Here is a 16,019-nt window from a genome sequence, read left to right as displayed (position 1 = left end):
GGTACTTTCGTCAATTCTTTAGTGAAAGCTTGAACAATGTAATTGTTCACTGTCAATTCATTAGGTGTTGAATTTTGGGTTTCACTTAGTTCGTAGTGACACAAAACTAAGATCATAAACACAGATGTTGTGCAACCATAAACCTCAGTGGTAAGTGCTGAGAGTCTAAAGGGTTACCATGATGGAATGAGTGTAGTGGAGAAGAAATGTAGAGATGGTGTAAGATAACAAAAGTACCTCTACTGCGAAAAGAAGGACCAAGCAGGAAATTCTTAACTCATGTGAGAAAAGAGTGAGGTAGCTCACGATTAGAATAAATGAAGTGGCCTTATTGGGAAGACAAGGTTTGTGTATACCAGGTCATGAAGGCCTTTATTCAAAATCTTATGAGGCTTGAGACACATACAGCAGCATGCTTCTAGTGACATTGAGGAATTTCATAAAATGTATCCTCTTAAACGAACACACACAAAAAAAAATTGGAATTTTTGAGATAAACTGAACCCGAACCTTCGGTTGGTTTCGGTTGAGAAAAGATTTGAAAAACGGAACCCGAACCTTCGGTTGGTTTCGTTTGATAAAAGTTTTGGAAAACCGAACCTGAACCTTCGGTTGGTGTCGGTTTTAGAAAATTTTGAAAAACCGAACCCGAACCTTCGGTTGGTTTCGGTTCTAAAAAATTTTGAAAAACCGAACCCGAACCTTCGGTTGGTTTCGGTTCTAGAAAATTTTGAAAAACCGAACCTGAACCTTCGGTTGGTTTCGGTTCTAGAAAATTTTGAAAAACCGAAACTGAACCTTTGGTTGGTTCCAGTTAAGAGATTTTTTTTTTTTTTTTTTTTTTTTTTTTGAATCTGCAATACATAACATTGAGAAACGATCGTTGAAGAAATGAGTGGGTAGTTAGTTGAAACGAACCCGAACTTTCGGTTGTTATGTTTGAGTTTGAGAGGTAGCGTGAGGTACTGATTCTGATTCCATCATACCAAGTCCTTGCAATATTTTATTGAATGATGCTTCAGGGAGAGCTTTTGTAAAGACGTCAGCCAGTTGATCAGTGGTTCTTACGAAGTGAACTTCGATGTTTCCATCTTCCACATGATCTTTGATGAAGTGATACCTTAGTGCTATGTGTTTGGTTTTGGAGTGCTGCACTGGGTTATGACAGATCCTAATTGCACTTTCAGAGTCACAATATAGTGGGATCTTCTTCATATTGAGTCCGTAGTCTTGAAGTTGACTTTGGATCCAAATCACTTGTGATGTGCAGGATGCAGCTGCAATATATTCCGCTTCGGCAGTAGACAGCGACACGCATGTCTGTTTCTTGGATTGCCAGCTGACTAACTTCCCGTCAAGAAATTGACATCCACCAGTTGTGCTTTTACGGTCGAGTCCACATCCTCCAAGGTCAGCATCAGAATAGGCTTGAACAAAGAAGCCTGAGTTGGATGGATACCACAGACCTAAGGAGGTGGTTCGCTTGAGATATCGTAAGATGTTCTTCACTGCAAGCATGTGAGGTTCACGTGGGTTTGCCTGAAATCGAGCACAATAACACACAGAAAACATGATATCAGGCCTGCTAGCAGTTAGATACATTAACGAGCCAATCATTTGACGATAGAGCGTGATATCAACAGCTGGTTTGTCTAGAGATGGGGTAAGCTTAGTGCCGAATGCCATTGGGACTTTAACTTTTGAGTCTCCCATCATACCAAACTTTGCGAGGAGAGTCTTCGTGTAAGCTTCCTGATTAATAAAGATGCCTTCGGGTCCCTGTCTTATGTTTAAACCAAGGAAAAAGTTAATTGGACCCATTGAGCTCATTTCAAACTTAGTCTCCATCAGCTTTCTGAATTCAGCTGTTAAGCTGGGATTCGTGGAGCCAAAGATGATGTCATCGACATAAATTTGAACTATCATAAGGTGGTTACCTTCCTTTTTACGAAAGAAGGTTGGGTCAACCGAACCTTGTTTGAATTTAGACATCTTTAAAAATTTTGTAAGCGTTTCATACCAGGCTCTCGGAGCTTGTTTAAAACCGTACACAGCTTTATCCAAAATATAGCAATGATTTGGATGCTTTTCGTTCACGAACCCAGGAGGTTGCTCCACGTACACCGTTTCTTCAAGTTCTCCATTGAGAAATGCACATTTGACGTCCATTTGGAAAACCTCAAGGTTCTTGTGGGCAGCATAAGCCAGAAATATTCTAACAGATTCTAGCCGAGCTACTGGAGCGAAAGTCTCTTCATAATCTATCCCTTCCTCCTGACAATATCCCTTTACAACCAGACGAGCCTTGTTCCGTATAACATTACCTTCCTTGTCCATTTTGTTCCTAAAAACCCATTTGAGACCGACAACTGAAGCATCTGGAGGAGTTGGAATTAGGCGCCAGACTTTGTTCCTTTCAAATTCATTCAGCTCGTCTTGCATTGCTTGAACCCAATCAGAGTGATCAAGAGCAGTGTTAACTGTCTTTGGTTCAACTTTTGATACGAATGAGTTGAACATGCAAAACTGAACCTTTGAAAATAAGGAAGTCTGTTTTGCCTTCAGTTGTGATCGGGTTAGAACCTTTTCAGATACATCCCCAACTACTTGAGAGACGGGATGATCTCTTGTCCATTTGATAAGAGGAGGGTAATTTGGATCAATAGCTAGGTCTAGTTCAGCATTAGTTATTTCGTCTAGCTCAGATTGGTTGTCATAACCGAGAGTCACATCATTATGTTCCACCTCAATTGATGCACTTTGAAAGACCTGAGGTTCATGTGATTCTAGTGATCCTGAGCTTCCTGGTGTTGATGCCTCTTCGGTTGAAGTTGTGGGATTTTGCTCCCCCTGGACTTGAGCGTTTGGCTCCCCTTCAACTTGAGCATTTGGCTCCCCCTCAGCTTGAGCATTTGGCTCCCCCTCAGCTTGAGCATTTGGCTCCTCCTCGACTTGAGCATTTGGAAAAGGAGAGTCATTAGAGGTTGATGAATCTTCATGCATCCTTCTTGCAGCTTCTTCGACTATCTGCTTCATGTGATCAACCTTGTTGTCGGCTGCACCTGCTTCAGAGAGAGAAGCATTCTCCGGTTCGTCAAAGAGGTCCATGAATGTCTCGAATAAGTTAGCGACCGAGACTGTAACTTGGCCATTGAGAGGAAAGATTTCCCCGGTGATATCTTCTTTAGCCTGCAGCTTCTTGACAAAGTTGTCGTCAAAGGTCACATAATACGTCTCTTCAATCTTTCTCGAACGTTTGTTCAGGACCCTGTATGCCTTGGATGTGAGCGAGTAACCCAGAAATATTCCCTCGTCGGCCTTGACATCAAACTTGTTGCGGTGGTCTTTGGATTTAATGAAGGATTCAATTTTGTCCAGTCCATACATGTAGGTGGGATTGATATCACCAGACGATATCACACTCTCACAATTATAAGCTTCAGCATCGATTTCATCTTCCTTAAACTCTAGGAAGGGCAAAATCATGCGGTGAATCCTTTGGCCTATTTCACAATCTAAGTGAAGCTGAGTAATATTAGAGTACAAACGTTTAGCAATTAGACAAAAAACATTTCGTTGTTTTAACAATTTCAAATTGTCTCTTTGCAAATAAATGTTTTCATCTTTAACTTTCACTAATTCCGACTCCTTTAACTCTATCCACATTCTCCGCTCCTCACTCTTCGATGCTGCCCTGCTCAATTGATCAGTTAGGTTAGAATTTGTTACCCGAGTTTGAGTTAAGCTACTATCTAGATGAGATATTCTTGTATTGACATTTTTTAGTTCTTTCTCATAAGAGGATGATGGTACTTTGCATGAAATAAAAACAGATTGTACCTTCTTTATCAGTTCATCAAGCTCATTGAACTGCTGGCTGAGCGGTTTGGCTGTAAAGCACATGTCCTCCTTCACTTTCTGTCCATCACAGCCTTCATCGGTGTTGTATCCTCTCATTTGAGATACGTCAGAAACCATGAGACATTTTCCACCACTGTTGTCTTTCTTAGACACGAACGCCTTTCCATGAGTAGGCTGCCTCACTTCCTCATCTTCTGAGTCGGTGGACCAAACTTCCGTGCTACCGAACTCATCACCCAGAACAGAACCCTGCACAATAAGAGCATTAATAGGCAGGTTAGCAGCAGACTTCTTCTTTCTCAATTCATCCAATCTTTTCTGCAACACAGCTTCCTCGTCGTTCCCATCATCTTTTTCAGCCATTTTCTTGAGGACACAGTCCTTAGCATAATGATTTTTCCCACCACAGTAGAAACAGCTCACTCCAGAGTTGCTGTCAACCTTCGGTTCCTTCTTGTGCTCCTCAGCTCTCGGTTCATTAACTACCTTTTCAGAGCTGTAACTCCCCTGCCAGTTTCGGTTTTTGTTGCTGGGGAATCTCTTTTTTATGAACTTTTTGGGATTGGATACCATCAAGGCATAATCTTCTGATGTGAGATCATATTCTTCCAGGCTGAGGTCTTCATCCTCCATAACAGCTTTACTTTTTGATAAGAGGGCCAACGAACCAAGACCAGAAACGACGTTCTTTTCTTGCACCACGTTTTTCTCTTGAGACTTGAGAATTCCCACTAGTTTCGCCAAAGAGTATGATTTAAATTGCTCATGGGCTTTAACCGTGGAAACGACTGCTCTCCATTCAGATCTCAGACCATTCAGGAATGTAACCTTCTGTTCGATGAGCTTCCTTTCGATATCATGTTTGATCATCTTGCTGAGAAGATGATTGAAGCGATCGAACGTCTGGGTCACAGATTCTTCAGCCCCTTGTCTGAATTCTCCAAACTCAGATAGAAGCAAAGTTTGAATAGAATGTTCAAGATCTTCGTCTGTAGAATACAGTTTGCGAAGTCTATCCCAAACATCCTTTGCCGTTGTGCATGAACTAACTAATCTGAATGTATCGGACTGAAGGGCGAACCGGATCAATCTTAATGCCTTGATATTGCATTGGAACTTATCCTTTTCATCTTGAGCAATATCTTTCACGTCCTTTAACAGATCATTGTATTCTTTTTGAGTCTTGATGATTCTGGACGTTGCAGAGTGAGAAAACGGTCCATTGGTGATGGCTTCCCAAATCAAATACCCATTTTCCTCAGATCCAATAACATAGTCTTCGAAATGATGTGCCCATACTTCATAAACGTGGGTATATAAGATCGGAATCTTTGTCGTCGAACCAATGCTGTTGGAAATATTAATAACGTTTGATTGTGTCGCGTCCATTATGATCGAAAAAAACCTGTTCAAAGATCAGACTTGTAATAAAGCAGGTTAGGGCAAAGTAATAAATATCGAGATACGTCAATAAAGAGATGACGGCTCAATAAATATTAATGATTGCGGAAAAACCCTAATGGAAATCTTTTTCACAGAAAAGATGTGTATCAATTACACAGCCTCCCGCTCTGATACCAATTGATGAGATTAAACTTTCTTTTAATCTATGAAGATCGATTAGATCTTGAACAAGTATGTAAATAATGACGATATGAACAGAATAAAAGAACAGAACAAGATTGAATCAAACGAGTCGAATGATTAAAACAAAATCCTCAGAAGAGCTCGATTAAGAACATCAACTGTAGAGGATTGGAAGGTTACAAGAACGATCAAAGAAACCTTTTGTCGTTTAGAAAAATCGTATACTCAGATCTCTAAAACCTTGACCTAATATGCATGCAAGCATTAGCTTATATACAAAGCATAAAAGACTCACGGTTGGACAGGCCCAAACCGGAATATAAATAAAAGTATAATTAGACGAGCCCAAAAGACGCAATCTATAAAGCCCAACAATATACTTGAACCATATCAAGTAATTCATGCATGTTTGAATGACGTGCTGCTGCGATAGCATGACTACACGGTATACCGAGATTGCACCATTTTCCACATGAACAAGTATGACCGTTAAGGTCTACAACACAAGTTGTATTAAAATCAGAAACTAGATAAACATATGTCGGCAAGGTAGACGAGATCTGTTGGGGGATTTGTGTCGCTTGCCAACTAACACACGTTTGCATTCTTTTTTGAAGCACCATTTCAACATATGGTGTTAGTACAGTAGACAAACTCCCTGAAAATTAAATATGGTTATAAAAGGTTGTTGTACTGGTTATTTAATACTTTTTCATTGCACCCGATAATTTACCTCCCATTATACTTCGTTCAACAAAAGTATTTTGCATGTACTCACGAATTCCCTCGATAAACGTTATTATTGGTACATTACGTTGATTGAGCGATAATTCTGAAAAATATTGAGGAACTTCCATGTCGAGTACATTCCAACGGATGATAGGGAAATACTCTCTTGCCCATTTCGGATGACTGCTATTCGTAAGCACTTCACGAGGATCATGGTTTAGCCTGGAAAAATTTTGTTCGAAAATAAACATGGTGTAGGATTTTAATGTTCTCCAATACAAAGTTTCCAATGATATTACAGAGCCTACTCTTGTACGTAAATATTTGTGGACGCTTTTACAGGTGTAACCATGATAAGAATCAGTGAAAACATTATCTATGCAAGAACTAACGATATTGTCCTTATTGGATATGAACGCTACTTCCTTACCCTGTCCAAGACATTCTTTTAACCTCATCAGGAACCAGGTACAACTTACCATGTTATTTTCAACCGCCATACCAAATGCTATAGGGAAAGTGAGATTGTTCCCGTCTTTAGCAACCGCTACATACATTGTTTTGAGGTAGTTCCCTCGAAGACGTACACTACCGATGAAGATTACAGGCACAACACAATTTATGAATACATGGACCTGTATTTTTTTAGAGTTCAAACCAATTAGTTTAAATGTAGAAACATTATCAAATGTAAAGAAACAATATAAATTTGGAAAACAAATATACCACTCATCTAATAGCCAGCAAAACAACATTGGAAATGATCCACCAAATCAGTTTTGATGTGAGTGTGAGTATGCGGGTTGGTTTACCTTAGGTTATGAAGGTAAACAGGAAAGTTGTAAAAGCTTTATTCATGCTCACTGTCAGAGAAACTCATTTCGAATCAGTTACAAGAGATAATTACCAATTACTAAGTGTGCCTAAGGTTGCGGAGGTAAGGAGGTTACCACATGCGGACACATTTGTATGTAGGACCTGGAAAGGCAAGGTCCATAATGTATTGTCTTTTCGAACAATATATTTGTCATTTCACACAGTATCTCCGTGTAAGGTATCTGACAATCGTACTACTCTTTGACATTATTTGACTACGGTTTCATAGACTTTGACTACTACTTTGTAGCCTGTATAATGTATTGTCTTTTCGAACAATATATTTGTCATTTCAAACAGTATCACTGTGTAAGGTATCTGAAAATCGGACTTCTCTTTGACATTATTTGACTACGGTTTCATAGACTTTGACTACTACTTTGTAGCCTGCATAATGTATTGTCTTTTCAAACAGTATATTTGTCGTTTCAAATAGTATCTCCGTGTAAGGTATTTGACAATCAGACTACTCTTTGACATTATTTGACTACGGTTTCATAGACTTTGACTACTACTTTGTAGGCCACATAATGTATTGTCTTTTCGAACAATATATTTTTCGTTTCAAACAGTATCTCCGTGTAAGGTATCTAACAATTGGACTACTCTTTGACATTATTTGACTACGATTTCATAGACTTTGACTACTACTTTGTAGCCTGCATAATGTTTTCATTATTCGACTACAGTTTCATAGACTATGACTACAACTTATTAGCATTCTTTTTTTCTTATTTAAGTATTCCTATAAAATTATAACAAACTAACAAACAAATTAAAAAAATGGCCTCCAATCATGCCGAGAGTTCCAACGCAACTGCTCCGTCCAATACTCCACATCCATGGACGACAAGAGAGGTAATAGTGGTAACACGTTGTTGGATGAACATTTACGATGATGTAACCATGGTTAACCCTGATTGCTTTGAAAGTGATGATTGGACCTACATAACAACCATGTTTAACCTCTCGTTGGAAGAAGGAAAACACCGAACACAAGAAGATATTGTTGGTAAGTGGATGGATTTAAAGGAAAAAATCACATGGTTTAATCGATGGTATCATCATCTTAAAAACATGCATCTTTATCCAAACAACGACGAAGATCTTTTAGAAATTGTTAAAGATCATTACATTTTGGAGCACGAGGGAAGTGACTTCGAGTATGAGGATGCATGGATTCTAGTTAAAAATAACAAATATTTCATGTAGAAGGTTCTTTTATGTGAAATGTCTTATGTAATGTTTCCTAAGGGTGCATCTTGTTTTCTATAATGTTTTATGTTTGTGTTTTTTTTTCATGGAATAAAGGAGATAATAAGTGCAATACTACATTTAATTAATAATCTCAGAAGTGCAGTTTAATACAGCAATACAAATCACAAATACGGGAATTAATTACTTTCCTAAATTAATCTAAGGACAATTCAAATCAAATGTGTTGTTCAAATTAAAAGTAGGGTACACGCTTTCATTCTGTGACCCGCTCTCGGATGCGAATTCATCAGTCATTATGCCCTTTTGTGTCGATTTTTTCCTATCCCCAGATCCGTCGCCCAATCCCCTACCCGTACAATTGTTCCTCGTGTGTCCAAAATGACCGCATGTAGAACATTCTTGTCATATGGGACGCTCACCTTGAGACGGAATATAACCAATGTTTCTTGGCCTACCCGGCTGACGTCTCTCCATTATGGGTGGCTTCACAATCATCAAATCATCGGGGATCTCCCACTCAGATGGACTTGGTAAGGGGTTCACAGACTCCTCGTAAGTTTTCCTAAGCATCTCTGTAAAATAAGCTTTTAAAGCAAATTCCGAACAATCTTCGTAACAGTTCATTATGAGCACTTTTATGACATGGCCACAAGGTAAGCCATCTATTTGCCACCGCCTACATGTACAAGTTCTTTGTTGGAAATCAACAATGACACTTTTGTGAGTAGAGTTTTTCACTTCAAATCTACTATTTGAGATAGGGTACACCATCCAATTATTACAAGCATCCTTATTTTCTTGTATAATCATTTCAGCCCATGGGGTGAGTGTCATTTTTACTTCAGCTAAAAAAGTAGACATATTTTAATAATATCATATGAGTAGTAAAATAACATTTCAAGTACTATTAGATATAAAACATAAGTACCTGCTACACTATGTTTCTGAAAACTCCATTGTTGCATTGTTGCACGAAAATACTCAATCAACATCAATATTGGCATCTTTCTTGCAAATCTTGACATTGCATTTATCGACTCCGCACTATTTGATGTCATAAGAAAATACCGATTCCCAGGAAAATGTGCCCTGGCCCATCTTTCTGGATTGATGTTTTGTAGGTATTCCCATACACTAACATTTACCTTTTTAATTTTTTTCATCCCATTATCAAAATTTTTAATAGTATACGCTTTGCATGTCTCCCAAAATAATGCATGTATTGTATCGCTGCTTCCCAATTTTGCTGAAATGTTGAAATACAAATGGATACCACATATTCCATGATGGGCGTGAGGAAATATATTTGCAATTGACATCGTTATGGATGGAACCCTATCAGATATGAATGTAAGGTCTTCCACGTTGCCTATACATTCATGTAGTTTTCGAAGAAACCAGGACCATGTCTCCGTACATTCACTTTTGCATATGGCATAAGCAACAGGCAAAATCTGATTTTGACCGTCCATTGTCACTGCGAGCAACATCGTACCCTTTAATTCACCCTTTAGGTGACCACCATCAATTATTAGCGTCGGCCTACAATATTTGATGAACGCTTGTACCTACAATTATTTTTTATTTGATTAACAAATACAAATTGAGAATCATATGTTGTATTTGTTATAAAAACTTATCACTGCTTACCGAGCAACCCAGCGCGATATACACAAACTCAAAACGATCTTCAACGTTTGTTCTTATATGAGTAACAGTTCCTGGATTATGCTTGACCAAGTTGTGCAGATATGCTGGTAGTTTGGTGAATGAATCCTCTTTGGTACCTCTTAACATCAACAACGCATATTGTTTTGCCCGCCATGCCTGTTGGTATGATATATTGATTGGAAATTTCGAGTTGATGTCCCTTACAATTTCATTACCCCAATAAACTCTATTATAATCTCCGGCCAAAACTTTAGCGATAAAGTGGCCGAGTACCTTTTTCTTTGATTGTCGATGATTAGACTTCAAGTTTGTTGCACAATATGTGTGTTGGTCAACAACTTTTGTGACTTGGAAAGCAGTAGTAGATTTGATTCCCCTTTCCCTAACTATCCAAGAACAATTTTCTACCAAACAAACCACCTCGAACCTTTCTTTGCTCGATCTGGTAGTCTCATACTGCTTACCTTGTTCTATGCATTGTGTTCCAATTGCAAGCTTGAGCAACTCTTTGTCATAAAAAATGTCTAGAACCTTAATCTTTTCATTTATATCCAACCTCTAACATGGAATGTTCACATTATCATTTACAAGACACGAAGGCAATAGGGGCATACCATGAAACATGGTATATGAATAAATAAGTTTAGGTTCATCATCAAATTCTTCTCCATTGGAATCACTCTCTAGGCCGGGTATATCCAACTTGTCACAATCCGCAAACTCACCATAGCCTTTTAGTTCACCATCATGCAAAAATGGAACTTCTTATTTTCCAGATTCATTACCAAACTTATCCACCACGTCTAGTGCTTTTTTTTGGTCAAAGTTATGATTTACACCAACATCATTAACATATGTACCAACATCATTATCACCTATATACTTATAATTCTCCGGTGTAACATATATAATCGGTTTTAGTAATACATTTTCATTTTCAGCAACACTATGATATTGACTTTTACTTGGACTTTTAAAGTTACCTATTGAGGTGTTGCTCCCTTTTCCACTGGATAAATTAGCTGCAGATGCCTTTCCTCTATCATCCACTTCGTTACGCGATACGCCTTCTTCAACCACCACATAGACATACACAGATTTATCGCCAACGGTATTTATTACCTTGATCAGCTTTCTAATATCACGATCATCAACAATACCGCAATAATAGAGTTGTTCTGGATGTTGATAAGCCAGACTAACTTTTGATTCTTCGGGAAGACCCATCTTGCACTTCACCAAATGAACAAATTCGGTGTATGTGGTGGTTTCATAATATTCAACATCGAAATAAAACATTCTCGGATTGTATCCCGGTGGCCAAACATATGATAATTGGAAATTAACAAACTCTCATCTTCCATCCATAATGAGCAATACAAAATACTCTTTACAACTTATTATCTTAATTTTTAAGAATAAAAAAGCTAGAGTGAAGAAAATTTACAAAACATGAAATATTTCAAAAAATATAAAATATTTAATATATATAAGGTAGGTTGAAAACAATAGTCAACTCTGATAAAAAAGTAGTAAAATTTAACAAAACAGTAGTCAAATTTAAAAAAAAAAATAGTCAAACTCAAACCAAATAATTGTTAAAATTTAAACAAAATAGTTGTTAAAGTTATTATATAAACACTCTTTTTTATTATCTGTATTTTAAAAAATAAAATAAAATAAATTAAATTAAAAAAAACCAAAATGTTTTTGGACAAAATAATAGATAAAAACCTCAAAATACTAGATAAAAAAACAGTAGTTTTTTTAGATAAAATAGTAGATATACCCCCCAAAATAGTAGATAAAAAAAAAAAACCGTAGTTTTTTCCCACAAAACCGTAGACTACGGTTTGGGAAATCGTAGTTATTAGAAAGAAAAAACCGTAGGTTATATAATACTACGGTTTTTTATGTGAAAAATGTTTTTTTTTTTAATACAAAACGCAAAACAGTAGACGAAATGGCGAAATAGTAGGTGAATTTCGAAACCTACGGTTTCGTGGGCTATTTTTGACCATCTACTAATTTTTGGTTAAAAATTACTAATTACCTCCTTAATTTGGCTAGATTAGTAATTAGCCCTTAACTTTATAACCCATGATTAGTTTGGTATAAAACACTTTAAAGAACGTAATCAATACTCAATATTCGGAATCTCAAAAGAACTTTTTTAACATTTTTTCCGGGCACTAACCCGATCCGGACCCGATACTTTCTACAGGTAGACGGGATATAAAATCCCGTACCATTCATTTCGTCATCTTGCACGATTCATGTGGCCCACGCCTTCACGTTTTTTCTGTTTTCTGTTCGACCGAGTTTTATCAAAAACCTCGTCATCATCCCGTCACTGATCTCCCATCCCTTTCAAAATCCAACAATTTCTCACTTTCTCTCGTCATGTCTCAGGTAAATCTTTTCATTTCAAGCTAAATGTTGTTTTTGAGTCTCATTGAGGCTACCTCATTCGATCAGCATTGTCACCGTTTGATCCGCTTTATTTTTGATCGTTCCTCTGTTCAGGATTCACGATTTTGTTGGAATTTACATGAGTTTTGTTCGAGTTATGGATTGTTTTTTTTTTATTGTAATTGTGTTTTTCTTATTTTATTTTATTTGATAGGTGAATGGGAAAGATCCGCTAATTAATCCTCCGACTGCAGCCGGTATGTTTTCGCTGTCTTATGTTAATGTGATTGAATGTGTTCTTGGACGGAGATACATCATAAATGAAATTTAACGATTATAGAAGATTTTATTGCTGGTTGAGTTTAGCTAATTTTATAGGATTCGGGAATCATATAAATGAACATAAAACTTGATTCTATGCTATGTTTGTCGGCATTACATGAGTTGACAAATATAGGGTTCCTTCTGTTGGTTTCAGTGGATGTAATTAGGGTTTTCTTTTGATTATCTGTGTGCATATGAGGGAGGAAGAGGAAGACAAGGTATCATTGCCCTTTCTAACAACATTGTGTTAATGGAGAACCAGGGTTGAAGCTTTAATAATGGAGATGGTGATACATATTTCACCTGACCTCTTCATTCATAGAAAACATGAAATCCAGAATTTATTTTTCTAAATTTGCAGCAAGATTTTGTTTAGTGCATTCATAATTTCTCACATATATGTTTTTCTATCAGACGAGAAGACTGATTCAGCTGTGAAAAAAGCTTCCTCTGAATCAAGTTCCTCGGATTCACAATCTGGAAAAATACCCGTAATGCCCTCCACCCCAGGAGCTGGATTTCCTGCAAGTCCTTTTAACTTCTCATCTATGGCTAGTCTACTTAATGTATTGTACTTCCTTTCATTCCTACACATAACCCAAACATTACAAATGTTTCATGTGCATAAATTTTCTAGCTTAAATTAACAATTCTGGTATATTTTTACAGGACCCAAGTGTCAAAGAATTAGCTGAACAAATGGCAAAAGATCCTTCATTCAATCAGATGGCAACTCAACTCCAGAAGACCTTTCATGGTCCTGAAGAGGGTGTTACTCCTCAGTTCAATACACAACAATACTATTCCACAATGCAGCAGGTTATGCAAAATCCACAATTCATGACAATGGCTGAGCGCCTTGGTAATGCCTTGATGCAGGTATGCAGGACACGACATAACAGAACAGAACAGGTTATACTGTGTTTGGCATGCATCTGACTGGAGACTTGGACTGATGTTGCCCCACCTAAAACTGTGGGCCAGGGACTCACTCTCAATCTCTCATATGTACAAAAGACGCAAATACCCTCCTCATTATCATCACCAAAAATAGCTCTTGAAAACTTGTTTAGCCTGTCCCGTGTAACAAATGCAGCCTACGGCTGCATTTGATGCACATGACAGGACACACACAACAAGCTTTCAAGGGCTATTTTTGGTGATGATAATGAGGAGGGTATTTGCATCTTTTGCACATATGAGAGATTGAGAGTGAGTCTCCGGCCCACCGTTTTAGGTAGGGCAACATTAGTCCAAGTCTCCGGTCAGATGCATGCCAAACACAGTACAGCCTGTTCTGTTCTGTCATGCTATATCCTAACTAGCGAGACCTTAAGCATGTTTTATGTTGATGTAATATGATGGAATGGAAGATAAAAATTGTCTTTATGGTAGGATCCATCAATGTCTCAGATGCTTGAGAATTTATCTAATCCAGCTCAAAAAGATCAGCTTGAGGAACGAATGGCTCGAATCAAGGAAGATCCTTCCTTGAAACCTATTTTAGAAGAGATTGAATCTGGTGGTCCAACTGCAATGATGAGGTTTTTGTCAACCACTAGATTGGATAAATGATGAAAAGTCTGAATGAGTGTAATGTAAATGACCATATTACCCTTTTGTTTTTATCAGGTATTGGAATGACAAAGAAGTTTTACAAAAGTTGGGTGAAGCAATGGGCGTTCCAGTCCCCGGAGATGCAGCAGGCGGAAATTTAGGAGGAGATGATGCGGGTGGAGTAAGTGAAGATGAATCTGCTGTTCATCATACTGCTAGCGTTGGTGATGTGGAGGTAATCAAATGTGGTTTTTTCATTCCGATGGAATTAACCATTCCATTCCTTTGCTGATTCCATCATTCCAAAACACTAGCTAAATATACAGCTTTTAACTAATTGATTTTTATGTTGTATGAGTTGATTAGGGTTTGAAGAAAGCATTAGATTTGAGTTCTAATAAAGATGAAGAAGATTCAGAAGGCAGAACTGCTTTACATTTTGCATGTGGATATGGAGAGGTAAAATCGATTCTATATATTTTATTTATTTATGTTATTACTATAAACAATCATTAATATTATTTATATAATCAAAAGGTGAAATGTGCTCAAATCCTTCTTGAGGCTGGAGCAAAAGTTAACGTGTTAGACAAAAACAAGAACACCGCCCTTCATTACGCAGCTGGTTATGGCCGAAAAGACTGTGTTGCCCTTTTGCTTGAAAACGGTGCTTCCGTGTAAGCATTTCCATCGTCTCGTTATACTCTCCAAATTACGATTTTGCCCTTGGTCTCAAATTACGATTTTGCCCATTTAAAACGTTTTTCTTGTTTCTGTTGTCTCAGTACTCTTCAGAACATGGATGGGAAGACACCTATTGATGTTGCCAAACTTAATGAACAAACTGATGTATTGAAGCTGCTTGAGAAGGACGCGTTTCTATGAGTTTTTTGATTTTTTTTTTTTTGGTTCGATTGAAGGTTCTTTTTATATTTATTTATTTATAATGTTGGTGTTAGATCTTTCATGAGTATAACTATTTTTTTATTTTGTTTTATTTTAATTTGTTGGTTTTATTATAATGTGATTCTTTCTAACAAAGATGCATATTTGGCATGTTCATTTTAACTATATTCTACATATTAGTTTTAACTTATTAGTCAATATTCATGTGAAATTTGGAAACTTATGTATGTAATTGTAGTCTTTGTTGAAGGGGTGTTGATAAACGTTAAAATACACGACACAAAATGAAATTGGAATGAAAATAAAATTCGTATTCATATTTAAAAGTGGTCACGGAATTGACATGATATTATAATGTTTTCGTTTTGTTATTCGTGTTTTGTATGATTAATCACTAACAAAATAAAATAATGAGTATTTTATACTATTTTTGTTGTCTCGTGTGGTGTTTGTTGTGTTTTAATTGAGTCATAGTTGTTCACATTTTGTATGAGAGGATAACTTATTTTAACTTTTGATCACATTTGACCACTAAACTTTTTTTTGTGATGTATTAATCTTTGAAATTATTGAAACGTGTAAGTGTTACCCTTATAACCGCTTTTAGCCAGTCATAATGGTAAAATGTGAATAATTTCAAATAATTCAAGGGTAAATCAAGCACGAAAAAAGTTCAATGACTAAAATTAAAAGTTTGTTATACTTTCAAGTCATTATCCCATAAATGGTTTTAAATGTTATTAAGGATAAGCACAAGCGGGATATAGAGGTCACAAAAGTAAGGATGTTATAGTAATCGTGTGATATACATTTATTGATAAGGTACCAAAAACAACACTTAGAAATGCAGTAGGAGCGGCTTCAATCACAAAGAAATT

The 16,019-nt window shown here is 37.0% G+C and overlaps 1 protein-coding gene across 1 annotated transcript; it reads left to right on the top strand.

Moving 5' to 3' along the window:
* The first annotated feature begins 12,224 nt into the window (after positions 1-12,224).
* On the top strand, positions 12,225-15,238 carry LOC145006130 (ankyrin repeat domain-containing protein 2B-like). Its single transcript, XM_078965222.1, has 9 exons — positions 12,225-12,354; positions 12,569-12,611; positions 13,093-13,244; positions 13,348-13,557; positions 14,074-14,222; positions 14,311-14,470; positions 14,602-14,694; positions 14,773-14,912; positions 15,021-15,238. The coding sequence occupies exons 1-9, from the start codon at positions 12,346-12,348 to the stop codon at positions 15,118-15,120; spliced, it is 1,056 nt and encodes a 351-aa protein (XP_078821348.1). The 5' UTR covers positions 12,225-12,345; the 3' UTR covers positions 15,121-15,238.
* The last annotated feature ends 781 nt before the right edge of the window (positions 15,239-16,019 follow it).

Source organism: Lactuca saligna, chromosome 7, assembly GCF_052625555.1.
Source record: "Lactuca saligna cultivar CGN05327 chromosome 7, ASM5262555v1, whole genome shotgun sequence".
Classification (NCBI taxonomy): Eukaryota; Viridiplantae; Streptophyta; class Magnoliopsida; order Asterales; family Asteraceae; genus Lactuca; species Lactuca saligna.
Note: the sequence above shows the minus strand (reverse complement) of the source record. Positions and strands in the feature narration are given on the sequence as shown.